The sequence below is a fragment of the Podarcis raffonei genome, chromosome 11, assembly GCF_027172205.1.
Source record: "Podarcis raffonei isolate rPodRaf1 chromosome 11, rPodRaf1.pri, whole genome shotgun sequence".
Classification (NCBI taxonomy): Eukaryota; Metazoa; Chordata; class Lepidosauria; order Squamata; family Lacertidae; genus Podarcis; species Podarcis raffonei.
Window position 1 is genome coordinate 64,990,300 of NC_070612.1, and position 16,064 is coordinate 65,006,363.

A 16,064-nucleotide genomic window follows, 5' to 3' on the forward strand; every position below is an offset into this window, starting at 1 on the left:
GGTTGATTTGACAGTCGAAGGGTCTATGGGGGGGGTAGTTTATCCGCTTCCTTCTCGCTGAAGACATCCTGCAGGTCAGCGTATTGTGGCGGTACCTTCCCCTTTTCCCCCACCGCCATCCCTGCCACCCTGGCTACAGCCATCCTCGGGGTTTCCCCCCCCCCCGTGACAGTGTTCCAAGCAATGAGCTGACCCAAAAGAAACTGTCCGCTGGTGCCACGCCACTACTGGATCATGTAGTGCCAACCAGCTCATTCCCAGGATGATGGGTGGTCCTGCCAGTGTGGCTACGTGAAAGGCAATGGTCTCTGTGTGTCTGGAAACCCTCATTCTCATGGGGGGAGTCTGGTGCGTCACCTCCCCTCCCAAGAGTTCTCTGCCATCAATGGTCGTTACTTGCAAAGGACAGTCTAGAGGCAGGAGGTACAGCTGGTGCTCCAGGGCGAAATCCTTGCTGAAAAAATTACAGGAACTACCTGAATCCAGCAGTGCTTTAACCTTGATTGGGTGCCCATTGGGGAGTTCTAGCACCACCTCTAAGGCTATGGCTCTAAGGCTATCGTTAGGGAGCCTTACCTCCACTCTAGGCTCCGATGGCAGTTCCCTGACAGATAACATACTACCTTTTGTTTTGATTGCAATCATCTTCATGCTTTCCCATTGCCTGTGGATTTATCTAACTGAAACAACACTTCATAGAAATTGGTCCCATTGATTCACCAAACTAAGACTTACAAGGAGATGGATTACCATAACAGGCATTTCTAAATGTGCACCTTCCCAATCATTTTAGAGCTCTAACAACTCTAGGAAAATGGGAAATGTCACTTCACATCAGACATTTGTTATTGGAGAAACAGCATGTTGAAGCTGTGGGATGTCTTTGGGAAAAGAGTAAGGATGCATTTTACTGGTCTTTAAAAATTTGACATTATTTCCTGATTTTTTAAAACATCCTCCTGTGTGTTTGTTAAACTAACTAGTCAGATTAATCTCTCATAGGGTTTCATTTTTGCTTTTTGAGTTACAGTCGTACCTTGGATCTCAAATGCCTTGGCTCCCGAACAAATTGGCTCCCGAACGATCAAAACCTGGAAGTGAGTGTTCCAGTTTTCAAATGATTTTCGGAAGCCGAACATCCAGCACGAGTGTCTTGCAGCCAATCGGAAGCCGCGCCTTGGTTTTTGAACAGTTCCGGGAGTCGAATGGACTCCCAGAACACATTCTGTTCGAGAACCAAGGTACAAGTGTATTTATATCCTGCTTTTAGCAGACTCCTATCCAAAGGACTGGTCAATCCACAGCTGGATAGCTTAAGCGATGTCATAGCATCAGATGTGCCTAAACCACCATAAGGTTTCATTTTTAAAAAGGCCCATTACTGAATAACCTAAAATTTTACATTATTGTGTACATCTGTCAGGGATGATTTGTGGGTGCTAGCCGAGATAACAACCCGGGATTCCAGCCAGCTTTTACAAGATTTATTAAGTCCAAAAACTATGTACAGTACGGAGCTCTTAAAAGCATGTCTTCCTCAGTTGCTATCAGTTGCCGGAAGTGGCTCCTGCCTCTTCCCTTTCCAGCATAGAAACTTCCCGAGCCCCCCCCCTTTCCCCCCTCTCCCTACGTAAAGACCGAAGCGTCGGCCGTGTTTCCTGACAGCCCCTCCTCCTCTCTCTGACGAAGTGCAGCTGCTCATTAAAGGAGGCAGCTCCCGGTACATTCCGATCTCTCCCCCCTTCTCAGCCAACAGATCCCTGACACATCTGCTAGCAGAAATTACGCTGCAAATATGGATAAAATATGCATATTTTGTTCGAATTCCCACCCACCCTATCCTGGAGTCTTAAACTGGGTTACAACATTTTAAACCCAAGTATATTAAAATCTCTTGAAAAATATAAGATTGCAGAATACATTCCCTTCAAAAGAGACAAAAAACTTTTGATTCCTGAGTATGCTAAAGCTCAGCAAATACCAGCTCAGCAAGATTAAAATATTGTTTCTTGCCATCTGTTACGCTACTGTCTAGATTTAAACTTATGTGCTATAACCAGTTTGTTAAAGGGTTTAAGATGACAAAAATATGTTAGCACACTATACAAAATTATAGCCTTATGTGCACCAAGGTTCATAATTCTCTTAGATCTAGGCAACATTTCATACACTCTAATTGGATAATTCCTGTTGCTTTTCTACATTCTGGCTTTTTATTATTGAAAGTGTTAACTGCATTAACTTCCCTTGGAGACCTCTTTCTAATTTGTTGCTGTACTGTACTGTGGTCTCATCGATTGACCTGTTTTTGAGTTAAATAAACCAACCGCTATATAGGAGAAGTAATAGATAGTTCTGGCACAGTCCTCTGCTGGGTATCTGGTAATTAATTATACTTCTGGCAGAATCCCACAACAAGCAAGGACATTCTAATCCACAACAGATAATAGATAGGTGCTGAATTTCTTCCCACCTAGGAGAGGGAGACTCACTGAGAGGGTCAGAAAAATACGTTTGGGATTAATCCTCTCATTAATCTTTCTTAGTACAATAGTTGCTTATAGCTCAACATTTGAATTGAAAACAAGTTTGAGGCAATCTAAATGTACCGTTTTTGATTCATCCTTTGTATTCCCAATTTTATATCTCCAGTCAGTAATGACTTAGGTTTGTGTAACACCAGACTCGGGTATTGTACACTACGGGAGTTCCCCTCTCCCTTCTGGTAGCTCACCGATAAGAATTAACGAGCATCTGGTAGATTTATAGCCTTTTTATTACAGTATCATGTTGTGAACACATATTAGCATCTCTCTGCAAGGATAGACGTTGCTCTCTCTGACTCCTCCCCCTCACTTCCGCTGCAAGAAGTGCGACAACGGATGTCTCTCCTCCCCTCCATCTCTGTTGTTCTCTGACATACCTCTGAGTTTGGGGGGGGGAGGGGGGTGCCCCCCACTCTCTAGTGATGTATCAGCCAGCTGCTCCCTCCCTTCTGGTTGCTTAGCAACTACCTCAAAGCTGGGTAGCTCTGGATCTGCCTGTTTCCCTGCTTCTGGAAATGCTGAAAGCAAAGGGGGCGAATAGTCCCCCTTCTCTTCTGTTAGATGCTGATCTCCCTGCCTTTCCCAATCCCCGTCTTCAGAGTATTCTCTGACAGGTATTATGCATGTAAGTGTACTAAAATTTATTTCCCTTTTAATCCAGAGGGACTGGTGATAATATGATGCATATTTCAGACCATTTGCAAAAGTAGATGAAACTGGATTACAGGTGCTCCTCATAAGGGAAGCGGTGGCCAATTGTGTGAAAATGTTATATAGTTAGGAAATTATTCCTTTCCCACTGGGTTGGTAGGAAAAAAAGATTGTTCACAGTTGTTTAGGATGGGTAGTGCCTGAGCCTGAGCCCTTAGGCTTGACTGTTACATATTTAGGGTAGTTATATTGAAGCTGGCAAAACCCTCAAAATCTTGCTTAGCCACCCAGTGAAGAAAAGTACATCAGCTCTTGCATTTTTGTTCTGCTTAAACTACCATTTCCCATAACCCCTGAATCTGTAAACCTATCTGAGTTCTTTAACAACTCTCACATCGTTACAACAACATTACATTTAGGTAGGTAGTTGTGTTGGTCTGACGCAGTCAAAATAAAAATAAAAAATTGTCCAGTGGCACCTTATAGACCAACTACGTTTGTTCTGGTATAAGCTTTCGTGTGCATGCACACTTCTTCAGATACCTGTTACATTGAGCTGCATGAAATGGAAGTCCATCAGTATCTGAAGAAGTGTGCATGCACACGAAAGCTTATACCAGAACAAACAGTTGGTCTATAAGGTGCTACTTAAGGCACACGGGTGGCGCTGTGGGTTAAACCACAGAGCCTAGGACTTGCCGATCAGAAGGTCGGCGGTTCAAATCCCCGCGACGGGGTGAGCTGCTCCTGCCAACCTAGCAGTTCAAAAGCATGTCAAAGTGCAAGTAAATAAATAGGTACCGCTCCGGCGGGAAGGTAAACGGCGTTTCTGTGCGCTGCTCTGGTTCTCCAGAAGCGGCTTAGTCATGCTGGCCACATGACCCGGAAGCTGTACGCCGGCTCCCTCGGCCAATAAAGCGAGATGAGTGCTGCAACCCCAGAGTCGGTCACGACTGAACCTAATGGTCAGGGGTCCCTTTACCTTTACTAAGGTGCTACTGGACAATTTTTTATCATTACATTTATTTATCAATTTGCACTTTGAAGATGAGAGGAGGTGACTGTACAATTCTTAAGTGTATTTCTGGGAATTTTATTATTTAGGATATTTCATACACTGGAGCTCAGTCAACGGATAAACTGAATGATTTGCTTTCTCTCTCACAAGTTCTGGATTATTCAACAAAATCATCTACTGTCATCTCAGTTTCTGATCCATATGGCTGCCCCCACATCTCTTTGTTTTGCCTTGGTGTGAATTTACCTTATTTCTTATGCCAATGTGGGTTGTAACAGAGCTGCAGTTATAACTCAAATCACTCTTTCCCCCTGTTATTAACTCAAAAGGGCAGCATCACTATGTTAGCTAGAGTTCCTTTACTATAAAATAAAATATTTTTTCTTTCTTGCCTGTTCTGTGTTAAAGTATTTTTACTCTCTGCCAATGATAAGATAGATTCAGGTAGGTAGCCGTGTTGGTCCGACGCATTCAAAACAAATAAATAAAATTTAAAAATTGTCCAGTAGCACCTTAAAGACCAACTTAGTTTGTTCTGGGTATAAGCTTTCGTCTGCATGCACACTTCTTCAGATACACTGAAACAGAAGTCACCAGACCCTTATATATATTGGGAGGGTGGGGTGGGGGTGTTCTCAGAAGGGTAGTAGGAGATGGGTGATTGACTCAATGGGTATGGTAAACTTGTTGGACTGTTAACAACTGCCATGATAACATAGTCTTACTTTATTATTCTGCACAGTTAACCCACTTTTTCAGTTTTCCCTACAAAGCACATTCCCTGTCTTTCCTCTGCTTCCCATAGTGTACTCCACAGGAGCCAACTCCTAGGGGCCAAGATCCCTTCCCCCCCCCAAATATTTGAGGAGGCTCCCCCAAAGTTGATGGGCATTGCCACTCAAATGGTGTGCGTGTGCCATGGCTTACCTGCTCCCTCCCCATATTTTATTCAAGTTGGCACCCTGGTGTACTCTGCCCTCTTGTTTCCTTTCCCAAAGCTCTTTCTGTAGCCTCATTTCTTCTCCCTCTTTTCTTCCATCCCTTGCTCTGCTCTCCCCTCCTCTTTTCAATCTTCCAGTTTTGCTCCATTTCCGTACCACTGTTCTTCATCCTCACCAAGACCTCATCTTCGCTGGACATTTAAAGCAGCATCATGCCACTTCAAAGAGTCCTGGGAACTGCCGTTTGTTCAGGGTGGTGAGAGTTGCGAGGAGGCTCCGTCCCCCCCCCCCCCCCCCAGAGCTCCAGTTCCCAGAGTTCCCGGTGAAAAAGGATTGACTCTTAAACCACTGTGGGAATTGTAGCTCTGTGAGGGAAAGAGGCGTCTCCTCATTACTCCTGGCACCTTTAACAAACCACAGTTCCCAGGACTCTTTGGGGAAGCCATGATAGTGCTTTAAAGGTATTCTGCAGATGGTGCCGGAGGTTCATAACAGCAGCAGCAGCAGCAGCAGCAGCAGCAGCACTAAAGGCTTTGTTTCCAGTTCTTCTCTTCTTTCAGGATTCACACAATGTGGGAAGGTTGGACTTGCAGCAGAGCTGGTTGCCCTGAACTGGGAAACTAGCACCCAATCTCCCCAGGCACCTCCACTTCCAAGGACAGGAGGAGAAATCTAAACTTAGTGCTGTGTGGCCATTTTCCCACTCCCGTTTGGGATTGGCTTTTGAGAGGCTATAGGCTCTCTTTTCATTTTAAATCAATATCATGGGGAAAACTGCAGTATTGCTTTTTGTGACATCCCTTTGGTAATGTGGGAAGCTCCAGGCTTTGTGGGGAAAGTGCTGCCATCCCCATGCTGGTACTTAGATGCTGCTTGGACTACAACTTCTGTAAGCTCTGACCATTGGTCAAATTGACCTGGACTGATTGGAGTTGTAGTTCAAAACACCTGGAAAGTACCAAGTTAGGAAGGAAGAAACATGCCAGTATCACCCTTCCGAGTGTTAGGAATAAGAGTGCAGGAAAAGGTTGTGCCAGCATAATGTTAGTTGAGGACATTAGGTGTTCCTACAAACAGGTGGAAAAGATTGCCAAACAAGGAGTGTTTGAAATTTCCATGGGGACAACAAACAATCATGATGGAGGCCAAAATCAGCCTGCAGGTTTTGTGTTGTGCAGTAGAGTAACAAAAAATAGTAATTGTCAACTGCAGTTCACTCTTCTGTAATTGCTACCATCTGCTGGCACATTTTTAGCAATCAACTAGCCCTCAAACCAAAATTGTTCAGTCTGGGAATGCTATTTGTTTTTCAGTGCAATTGCTTAAATGAATCAGTTTGCTTGAATTTTCTAAATAAGCACATGCCCCCTCCCCCCAAAAATTGAAAATTTGCAGTTGAGGCATTGGGGAAGGTGTGAGAGTGTTAGTGGGCTCATATGTAGCTAGCGAAGCTAAACAGGGAGTACCGTATTTTTCGCTCTATAGGACGCACCAGACGATAGGACGCATCTAGTGGGGGGGGGAGGAAACAAGGGGGGGGATTCTGAATCCCAGAAGCCAGAACAGCAAGAGGGATCTGGCTTCTGGGATAGCCTCTTGCTGTTCTGGCTTCTGGGGCAGCCCACGAAGCCTCTGGAGGGCAGCAGGATGAAGGCACCCCGCTGCCCTGGGGAGGCTTTGCGCAGCTAACCCTGAAGCCTTTGGAGTGCAGTGCGAGGTCCTGCTGTGCTCTAAAGGCTTCAGGTGGCTATCCCTGAAGCCTGGAGAGCGAGAGGGGTCGGTGCGCACCGACCCCTCTCGCTTTCCAGGCTACAGCGAAAGCAACGCGTAGCCTCCGGAGCGTGGAGGGAGTGCTCCCTTTGCCCTTTGGAGGCTTTGTGTTGCTTTCGCTGAAGCCAAGGAGCCTGCATTCGCTCCATAGGACGCACACACATTTCCCCTTAATTTTTGGAGGGGAAAAAGTGCGTCCTATAGAGCGAAAAATACGGTAGTTTTATCTATGTGCTATGTTTGTATCCTGTCTTCCCTTTGCTCAGGAGCTCAGAATGCTGTTTTAAGATTAGGGTAAACTGAACAATTTAGCACAGAAGCTTTGTAGTTTCATAGCAAAGTCAGGTATCAAAAGTTATTTTGGAAAGAAGTCGGGAGTATGACATCTTGTTTGCTAGCTGTAGCATGTGTTCTGAAGTTGCAAAATTTTGGCGCTGAAATGGAGAGAAGGATGCCAAGGTGCATGGTGTCCACATGGACTTCTCACCAGGGTTAATTCAAAATTAAAGTGCCCCAGTTATTTATCCAATCCCCTTTTTCTCTCTGGGTTTGGATGAGGGGATGAGGTCTGCGTGTGTTGTGTGTTATATTGCTAGCATGTTAAATCAGGACAGTCTTGATCACCCTGGTGCCCTCCAGTTGTTAGGGGCTGCAACTTCCACCAGCCCAAATCAGTCTGGTTAATGGTCAGAGATTATGGGAGTTCTAGCCCAAAATGTCTGGAGGCCGCTTAGGTTGGGGAAGGCTGATTTAGAAAAACATGATAGCAGCACTGCTTAGAGACGATAGTAGTTAAGTGGTATGTACATTGTTTAAAATAGTAGTTGTAGTAATGTTGTTGTTTAGTCGTTTAGTTGTGTCCGCCTCTTCGTGACCCCATGGACCAGAGCACGCCAGGCACTCCCGTCTTCACTGCCCCCCGCAGTTTGGTCAAACTCATGTTTGTAGCTTCAAGAACACTGTCCCACCATCTCGTCCTCTGCCGTCCCCTTCTCCTTGTGCCCTCCATCTTTCCCCACATCAGGGTCTTTTCCAGGGAATCTTCTCGTCTCATGAGGTGGCCAAAGTATTGGAGCCTCAGCTTCAGGATCTGTCCTTCCAGTGAGCATTCAGGGCTGATTTCCTTCAGAATGGAGAGGTTTGATCTTCTTGCAGTCCATGGGACTCTCAAGAGTCTCCTCCAGCACCATAATAGTGGTTGTAGTAATAATAAATAAATAAATGTCACATGAGGAACTGAAGTGGGCATGAAGACATAATTAATACTAACTTCTGCAGGTTTTGATGGGTTTCTTCTTTCCTTTCTAGAGCTGATAGATATCACCTGTACGTTGCTGCTATTGAACCCAGATTTCACTACTGCATGGAATGTCAGGTAGGTTAAGCAGCTGAGGATGGAAATACTTCTGGTAGCTGCCTTAAGTCTGTGTGAGGCATGCGCATGGTTTTAAGCATACCAGCTCGTGTGCTTCAAGAAAGCTTTTAATCCTGCTTCTCCTTTTTCTTTTCTTTCCTGACACCCAAGGAAGAGCTTGTATTTTGAACAAAGAGCTATGGCTGTTGGTTGCATTCATCTCTTGGTTTCTGACTCATTTTGGAAATGTTGGGGATTTTTAAGCAATTCCCAGCTACACAGCAAATGAATGCGAAAAGCACAGGACCAGTTGTTTGTTCCACTTTAGTCCACGCTGCAGGCTTCGTTTTAATGTATCCTTAGTTGCACTTGCTTTTTGATAATGAAGTGCAGGTTCAGACAATCACATTGTGGCTTATTCAGTTGAGAAGTGCACAACTGATTGGAAGGGGGAGGACCATGTGTTCCACCGTGAGCTGCCTGGAGGATGTTATTATTATAAATAAAACAGAAATACATTCACCTTTTGAGACAAGAGAAAGCCACAAGAAATACCTCAAGGCAAGTGGGGAAGGCTTCCCTTTTACTGCTTCCTCTCCCACTCTAAATAAAAATGCATGAAGCCTGTGTAAAACAGCTCATGAAGCAAGTGGGGAAGGCCTTCCAGTTTCCTGTTCTCTCCTTCTCTCAAAATGCCCTGCAGAGCTAGAAAAATGGGGAGGTGGGTGCCCCACTGCTTGTCTCTGCTGCCCCCCCATTCTAAGTCAATAAAAGGTGGAACATAGCCCCTGCAACACCTCTCCCCCTTCCCAAATAAAAATGCCTTTCAGTGATAGAAAAAGCAGGAAGGCAAACCACAAGGACATAGGCAAACCATCCTTGCTGCTTACCTGTCTCCCAGAGTAGGGCAGAAGTTCACTGTTCCACTCCAACTGGAGTGGAAGGAAAGGATGAGTCCTTCCAACTCTAGGAACTGCTCTTCGGTGCTGGGCAATATGACGCTCCCTAGAGGGCACCAGTACATTTGGCTCCATGACTGTTTTCTTAGGAGCACGAGAGAGATTCAGCATTGAGCTAAAGCAGTCGTTCCATCAGGGCAAGCATTCTGCTTGCCAGGCAGAATGATCCCCACTCTCCTCCCCCTACATGCTGGTCTGGGTGTTCTCATGACCCCTGTGAGCCAATTTCAGGACATCTGTGGATTAGTTGAATCGTGCCATTATTATTTAGGGAAGTTTTTAATGTGTGACATTTTAATGTATTTTTAATCTTTGTTGGAAGGAGCCCAGAGTGGCTGGGGTACAAATAAATTATTATTATTATTATTATTTTAATATATTATTAATATTAATATAATATTAATTGTTATTAATATTATAATATATTATAATATTAATATTTTTAAAAACCAAAAGCTGAAGAACCTGGGGCTCCTGAAGGCAACCCCTGTACTAGTGTAATATGTTTGTAACACCCAGTCCTAGTTAGCAGCCTTGCAGCCATATTCTGTATCAGCTGAAGTTTCCGGATCATTTTCAAAGGCAGCTCAACATTTGGTGCATTACAGTAATTCACATGGGAGCTTGCCAGGGCATGGGACAAGGCTATTCCTGTCCAGGTAGCATTTTAGTTGGTGCTCCAGCCTCAGATTCAAAAAGGTACTCCCATCCTCAGCAGCTATTTGTGACCAGTGAGCATCCAAACTGCAACTTTAGAGGCAGCATGGCCTCTTCCATACCAAGTTGAACTTCATTTACCTGGACTATAAATTTAAAGCAGTAGTATTATAAATACTCCCAAATGAGAATCATGGAATCGTAGAATTGTAGAGTTGGAAGGGGCCCCGAGGGTGCAACCCGCTGCAATGCAGGGATCTTTTGCCCAATGTGGGGCTCAAACCCTGAGATGGTCTCATTCTCGACTGACTGAACTATCCTAGGTTTTCCCTCAGGATGATAGTTTCTGTAGTACTTTTCTGAATGCAGCATTATTACTCTTGCAACAGCATTTTGCATTGTTTGAAACCGAGATAGAGCACCTTGAGCAAGACTTCCAGGGAGCACTGTTGGTGGGTAAATTGGAACCTTACTTTTTGGTGAGCAGTGGAACTATATATGGTCCTAAAACACTAAGCACACAAGTTATTTGTTTTGTTCAACCCAGTTTAATTCATCAATAGATGAACACACACACAAAGTCAAGTATGAATATTTGCATTCCTTACCAAAATTCTTTGTTCTGGCTCTGACCAATCCCTGGAGAGTGCAGAACGTACCTTGCCTTCCAACTTGAAATCTGAGAAGGACCATGTGCAGGGATGTGAGTATGGTCTTGTATAGATCAATTCCAATATTCTTTTCTTCATTCAATGAAGGTCATTCACTTGTTCTTCCTTAATCAGATTTGCCTAATTTACATCAGCCTCAACTCATCCTCTGCCAACCAAGCCCTTGACTTCCAACACAATGAAGCAAATAATATATTTCAAGTTCAACCAAGATGAAGGCTACGTAGTTCCTAGAGGCAGCCATTACAGGGGTGTATAGGAGAGGGAGTACAGGACCTCTCAATCAGCTCCATTGAAAGACCAGCAACTTTGGGGGCGGGGAGTCATCAATCTTTGGAATTTATTAGACCCTTAATCCAAAGCTCTCAAGCAGGTATTATTATTATTATTAAAAAGATTTGTTGGTAATTACATTCTTTATTTCAGCCCAAAAACCCACAAAAACATTTTCAAAAGCAAAATAAAACAGAAATACAGGGGAAAGATTCCAAGGTGGTTGCTATGTTTTATCCAAAGCATGTAGGTTTCTGTTTCTTAAAAAGATTTGTAGTCGCTAGAGATAAAGCTAGGAAGACAAATCATAACATCTCTGTGGAAGCAGGGGGGGTGGGACCCCAGAAGAGCTTCTTAGTCCAAAGTATTTCCCCCTTAGCTATGAAGCCTTGTGAAAAATCTTTACTGTCTTTCTAAAATTTCATGAACAGCAGAATGTAGTGTAACTTAGTTAATCTAAACTTAGTTACATTAAAACTAGTGTTTTAGTTCCTCACCTTATTTTTTTTAATGCCATTTTTGTCCAGCTCCTATTGCACAGCCATTTTAACAGGTAAAGCTGTGGGGCCACTGGAGTGGTGGAGAAGCTAATGAGCTGCGATTGATTCAATTCATATATCATAGAATCATAGAATCCTAGAGTTGGAAGAGACCACAAGGGCCATCGAGTCCAACCCCCTGCCAAGCAGGAAAAACCATCAGAGCACTCCTGACATATGGTTGTCAAGCCTTTGCTTAAAGACCTCCAAAGAAGGAGACTCCACCACACTCCTTGGCAGCAAATTCCACTGTCGAACAGCTCTTACTGTCAGGAAGTTCTTCCTAATGTTTAGGTGGAATCTTCTTTCTTGTAGTTTGGATCCATTGCTCCGTGTCCGCTTCTCTGGAGCAGCCGAAAACAACCTTTCTCCCTCCTCTATGTGACATCCTTTTATATATTTGAACATGGCTATCATATCACCCCTTAACCTCCTCTTCTCCAGGCTAAACATGCCCAGCTCCCTTAGCCGTTCCTCATAACAACCTTTCTCCCTCCTCTATGTGACATCCTTTTAGGCATCGTTTCCAGGCCTTTGACCATTTTGGTTGCCCTCCTCTGGACACGTTCCAGTTTGTCAGTGTCCTTCTTGAACTGTGGTGCCCAGAACTGGACACAGTACTCCAGGTGAGGTATGACCAGAGCAGAATACAGTGGCACTATTACTTCCCTTGATCTAGATGCTATACTCCTATTGATGCAGCCCAGAATTGCATTGGCTTTTTTAGCTGCCGCGTCACACTGTTGGCTCATGTCAAGTTTGTGGTCAACCAAGACTCCTAGATCCCTTTCACATGTAGTGCTCTCAAGCCAGGTGTCACCCATCTTGTATTTGTGCCTCTCATTTTTTTTGCCCAAGTGCAATACTTTACATTTCTCCCTGTTAAAATTCATCTTGTTTGTTTTGGCCCAGTTCTCCAATCTGTCAAGGTCGTTTTGAAGTGTGATCCTGTCCTCTGGGGTGTTAGCCACCCCTCCCAGTTTGGTGTCATCTGCAAATTTGATCAGGATGCCCTTGAGTCCATCATCCAAGTCGTTGATAAAGATGTTGAATAAGACCGGGCTCAAGACAGAACCCTGTGGCACCCCACTAGTCACTCTTCTCCAGGATGAAGAGGAACCATTGATGAGCACCCTTTGGGTTCGGTCAGTCAGCCAGTTACAAATCCACTGAGTGGTAGCATAGTCAAGACCGCATTTTACCAGCTTCTTTACAAGAATATCATGGGGCACCTTGTCAAATGCCTTGCTGAAATCAAGGTAGGCTACATCCACTGCGTTCCCTTCATCTACCAGGCTTGTAATTCTGTCAAAAAGCGAGATCAGGTTAGTCTGACATGACTTATTTTTCAGAAATCCATGCTGACTATTGGTGATCACAGCATTCCTTTCTAGGTGCTCACAGACTGTTTGCTTAATGATATGCTCCAGAATCTTCCCTGGTATTGATGTCAGACTGACTGGGCGGTAATTATTTGGGTCCTCTCTTTTCCCCTTTTTGAAAATAGGGACAACATTTGCCCTCCTCCAGTCTGCCGGGACTTCGCCTGTTCTCCAGGAATTCTCAAAGATGACTGCCAGTGGTTCTGAGATCACATCTGCCAGTTCTTTTAATACTCTTGGATGCAGTTCATCTGGCCCTGGAGACTTGAATACGTCTAGACTAGCCAAGTATTCTTGTACTATCTCCTTAGTTATTCTGGGCTGTGTTTCCTCTGCTGAATCATTTGCTCCAAATTCTTCAGGTCGGGCATTGTTTTCTTTATCGGAGAAGACTGAGGCAAAGAAGGCATTGAGGAGTTCAGCCCTTTCTGTGTCCCCTGTTTGCATTTCACCATCTTCTCCTCTGAGTGACCCCACTGTTTCTTTGTTCTTCCTTTTGCTATGAACATACCCATAAAAGCCTTTTTTGTTGCTTTTAACCTCTCTACCAAGCCTGAGTTCATTCTGTGCTTTAGCTTTTCTGACTACACATGCTGGCTATTTGTTTGAATTCCTCTTTGGTGGTTTCCCCCCTTTTCCATTTTTTGTACACATCCTTTTTTAATCTTAACTCAGTTAAAAGTTCTTTAGATAGCCACCCTGGCTTCTTTAGGCACCTTCCATGTTTCTGTCTCATTGGTATTGCCTGAAGTTGTGCTTTTACTATCTCCCTCTTAACAAACTCCCAGCCATCATGAACTCCCTTTCCTTTTAGTATTACTCTCCATGGGATCTCACCCAGCACTTCCCTAAGTTTTATGAAGTCGGCTTTCTTAAAGTCAAGAAATTGAGTCCTAGTACGCTTGGCTGCTCCTTTCCGCTGTATAGTAAACTTCAGAAGAGCATGATCACTCGCGCCTAATGATCCTTCCACTTCTACCCCACTAACCAGGTCATCAACATTGGTTAGGACCAGATCTAAAATGGCTGTTCCTCTTGTTGCTTCTCCCACTTTCTGGACAATGAAGTTGTCTGCAAGGCCAGTGAGGAATCTGTTTGACCTTATGCTCTTGGCTGAGTTTGACATCCAACAAATATCCGGGTAATTGAAGTCCCCCATTACTACTATCTCCCTTCCTTTTGCATGCTTGGCCATCTGTTCCAGGAAGGCATCATCTATGTCCTCCGTTTGGCTTGGGGATCTATAGTAAACTCCCACAATGAGGTCACTGTTATTCTTCTCTCCCTTAATTTTGACCCAAATGCTCTCACTTTGGCTTTGAGGTTCTAAATCTTGGATCTCTTCACAGGTATACACATCCCTGACATATAACGCCACTCCTCCTCCTTTCTTGTCTGGTCTGTTTCTCTGAAATAGATTGTATCCCTCCATTATTACATTCCAATCGTGGGACTTATCCCACCAGGTTTCAGTGATTCCTATTATGTCATATTTAGTTTGCTAAATATGCAAATCTCAATCACAAATCTTGCTAAATGTCCTTGGACAAAGCAATAGCCCTAAACCTCTCACTACCCCTCAATCTGCAATACAAGGGTTGTAATAGTACCTCACTGTACAATGCTCTTGTAAGGTTTACTTGATCGTGTTTGTGAAGGACTTTGAACAGTGAACATGAGTAAGGCAAGGTATTTTGTTATGCCTGTAAAAACCAGGTTCATAAGAAGTGTACTTGAAGAAGTAATATCAGTGACATTGCTTCTCTGCTTAGTTGAAGCAGGAGAGAGTGGATAAGACCCAATCTGACTTTTTCACATGAGGCATACAATTATTTTTCACATGAGGCATACAAAAATAGCTTGGTCCTGCAATTCCTCTCACCTGGATTTTTGTTTGGCTACTCTAGGCCCGTAGACTTCAAACTTCCTCAGACCTAAGATCCACCTTTTAACCCTAACATGCATTTGAGGCCCCATTTCTTAACTTTTTGCCAAACATTTACATAGAGACCGTGCTGCTGTTGTGTCTCACTTTGGACCTGGTCATGGGCCCTGACCCACCAGTTGCAGGCCAGTGCTCTCCATCAGTCATTGAGACCCCTAATGGAACCCATGACCACCTTGGAGACCATTAACACATCCTAAAGCTTTATAATTGATTTTAGTACTTTTGGTTGTATGCTTTGCCAGATGGGATATTATGGGCTGCATCCCATGCTGCAGCTCAGCTTGCACAAGAGAGCTTCCTGTTGCTCTCCTTTTCTCTCCAGCCCCACACATGCTTCCAAAATCAGCACCAGGAGGTTGGGGTTCCCTCTGGAGCAGATTTTGGGAGCACACATGGGGAGGAGAGGAAATGGAAGCCCCATTGGAAACAACCCTAGATCTGTTCTTATTCTGTGTGTAGGACTGTGCCTCAATCAATGGCTTTGGGGAGTATCTATTATCCTATCCTTCTTCCGTGCCCCCTCCAGTTCTATAAACCATGATTCTCCTAACCTGTCATTCTGCACCCATAGTTTATGCAGTGGAACCAAAAGGTTTCTTTACCTAGTGTAGTCATCTGCAGCCCTTGTCATGTTAATAAAGTGCCTTAGAGTTGAACTGATATGATTTCTTTGTACAAGCGTTGCAGTTTCATAGCTCAGTATCACGGGATGCTGCAACAGGAGTAATGAACTGAGTTTCTTCTGTGGAATAACATTTGCATGAAAGGCATTCTGTGAAAGGATTCTTCAGTGGAGATTGGTCCTAGGAAGGATTTATACAAACAGCAATGCAGGCCATGAATAGGTTAAATTTGAGTCTTGATAATCTTGCTGGGTTTTGCTAAGAGGCTGGCAATCAAGTGTTCTTCAGTAGTAAGCATAGGTGCCTGCAGGTGGAGTTTGGCATTTCAGATTCTCCACCAGGGCTGCTCTGTCTTTCTTTCATCTTCCCAAAGGTAACTTCCAGCTGTTAGATGCACCAGCTTCTCAGCGGATGATCTGGCTTGATCCTGGCTAGCAGGAAGCCAAACTGTATACAAATATATGAAGCCAAGGAACAAATGCCCCTAATAATCCTAATTAGTTTTCCATCTTTGAAGTTCAAGGTCAGGATAGATTTGATTGCCTTGCTGCACTTCATTCTTCACATAAAAATGAAAGCTGAAATAGAGAGCAAAATAATCTGCAGCTTGTTGGGTAGGATAAGTGCATTAACAGCCTGTAGTAGAAAACCAAAACTATTTTTATCATTTCCCCTTGTTGTTGTTATAAATTTATATGTTGCGCTTCACCCGAAGATCACAGAGTGGTTTAC

The 16,064-nt window shown here is 44.0% G+C and overlaps 1 protein-coding gene across 1 annotated transcript in view; it reads left to right on the top strand.

Annotated features, from left to right (window-relative positions):
• PTAR1 (protein prenyltransferase alpha subunit repeat containing 1) overlaps window positions 1–16,064 on the top strand; it is a 47,422-nt gene that overhangs the window by 19,057 nt on the left and 12,301 nt on the right. The window contains exon 3 of the mRNA XM_053408845.1: window positions 8,235–8,301. Coding sequence (XP_053264820.1) covers window positions 8,235–8,301 — 67 coding nt within the window. The remainder of the gene's footprint in view (window positions 1–8,234; window positions 8,302–16,064) is intronic.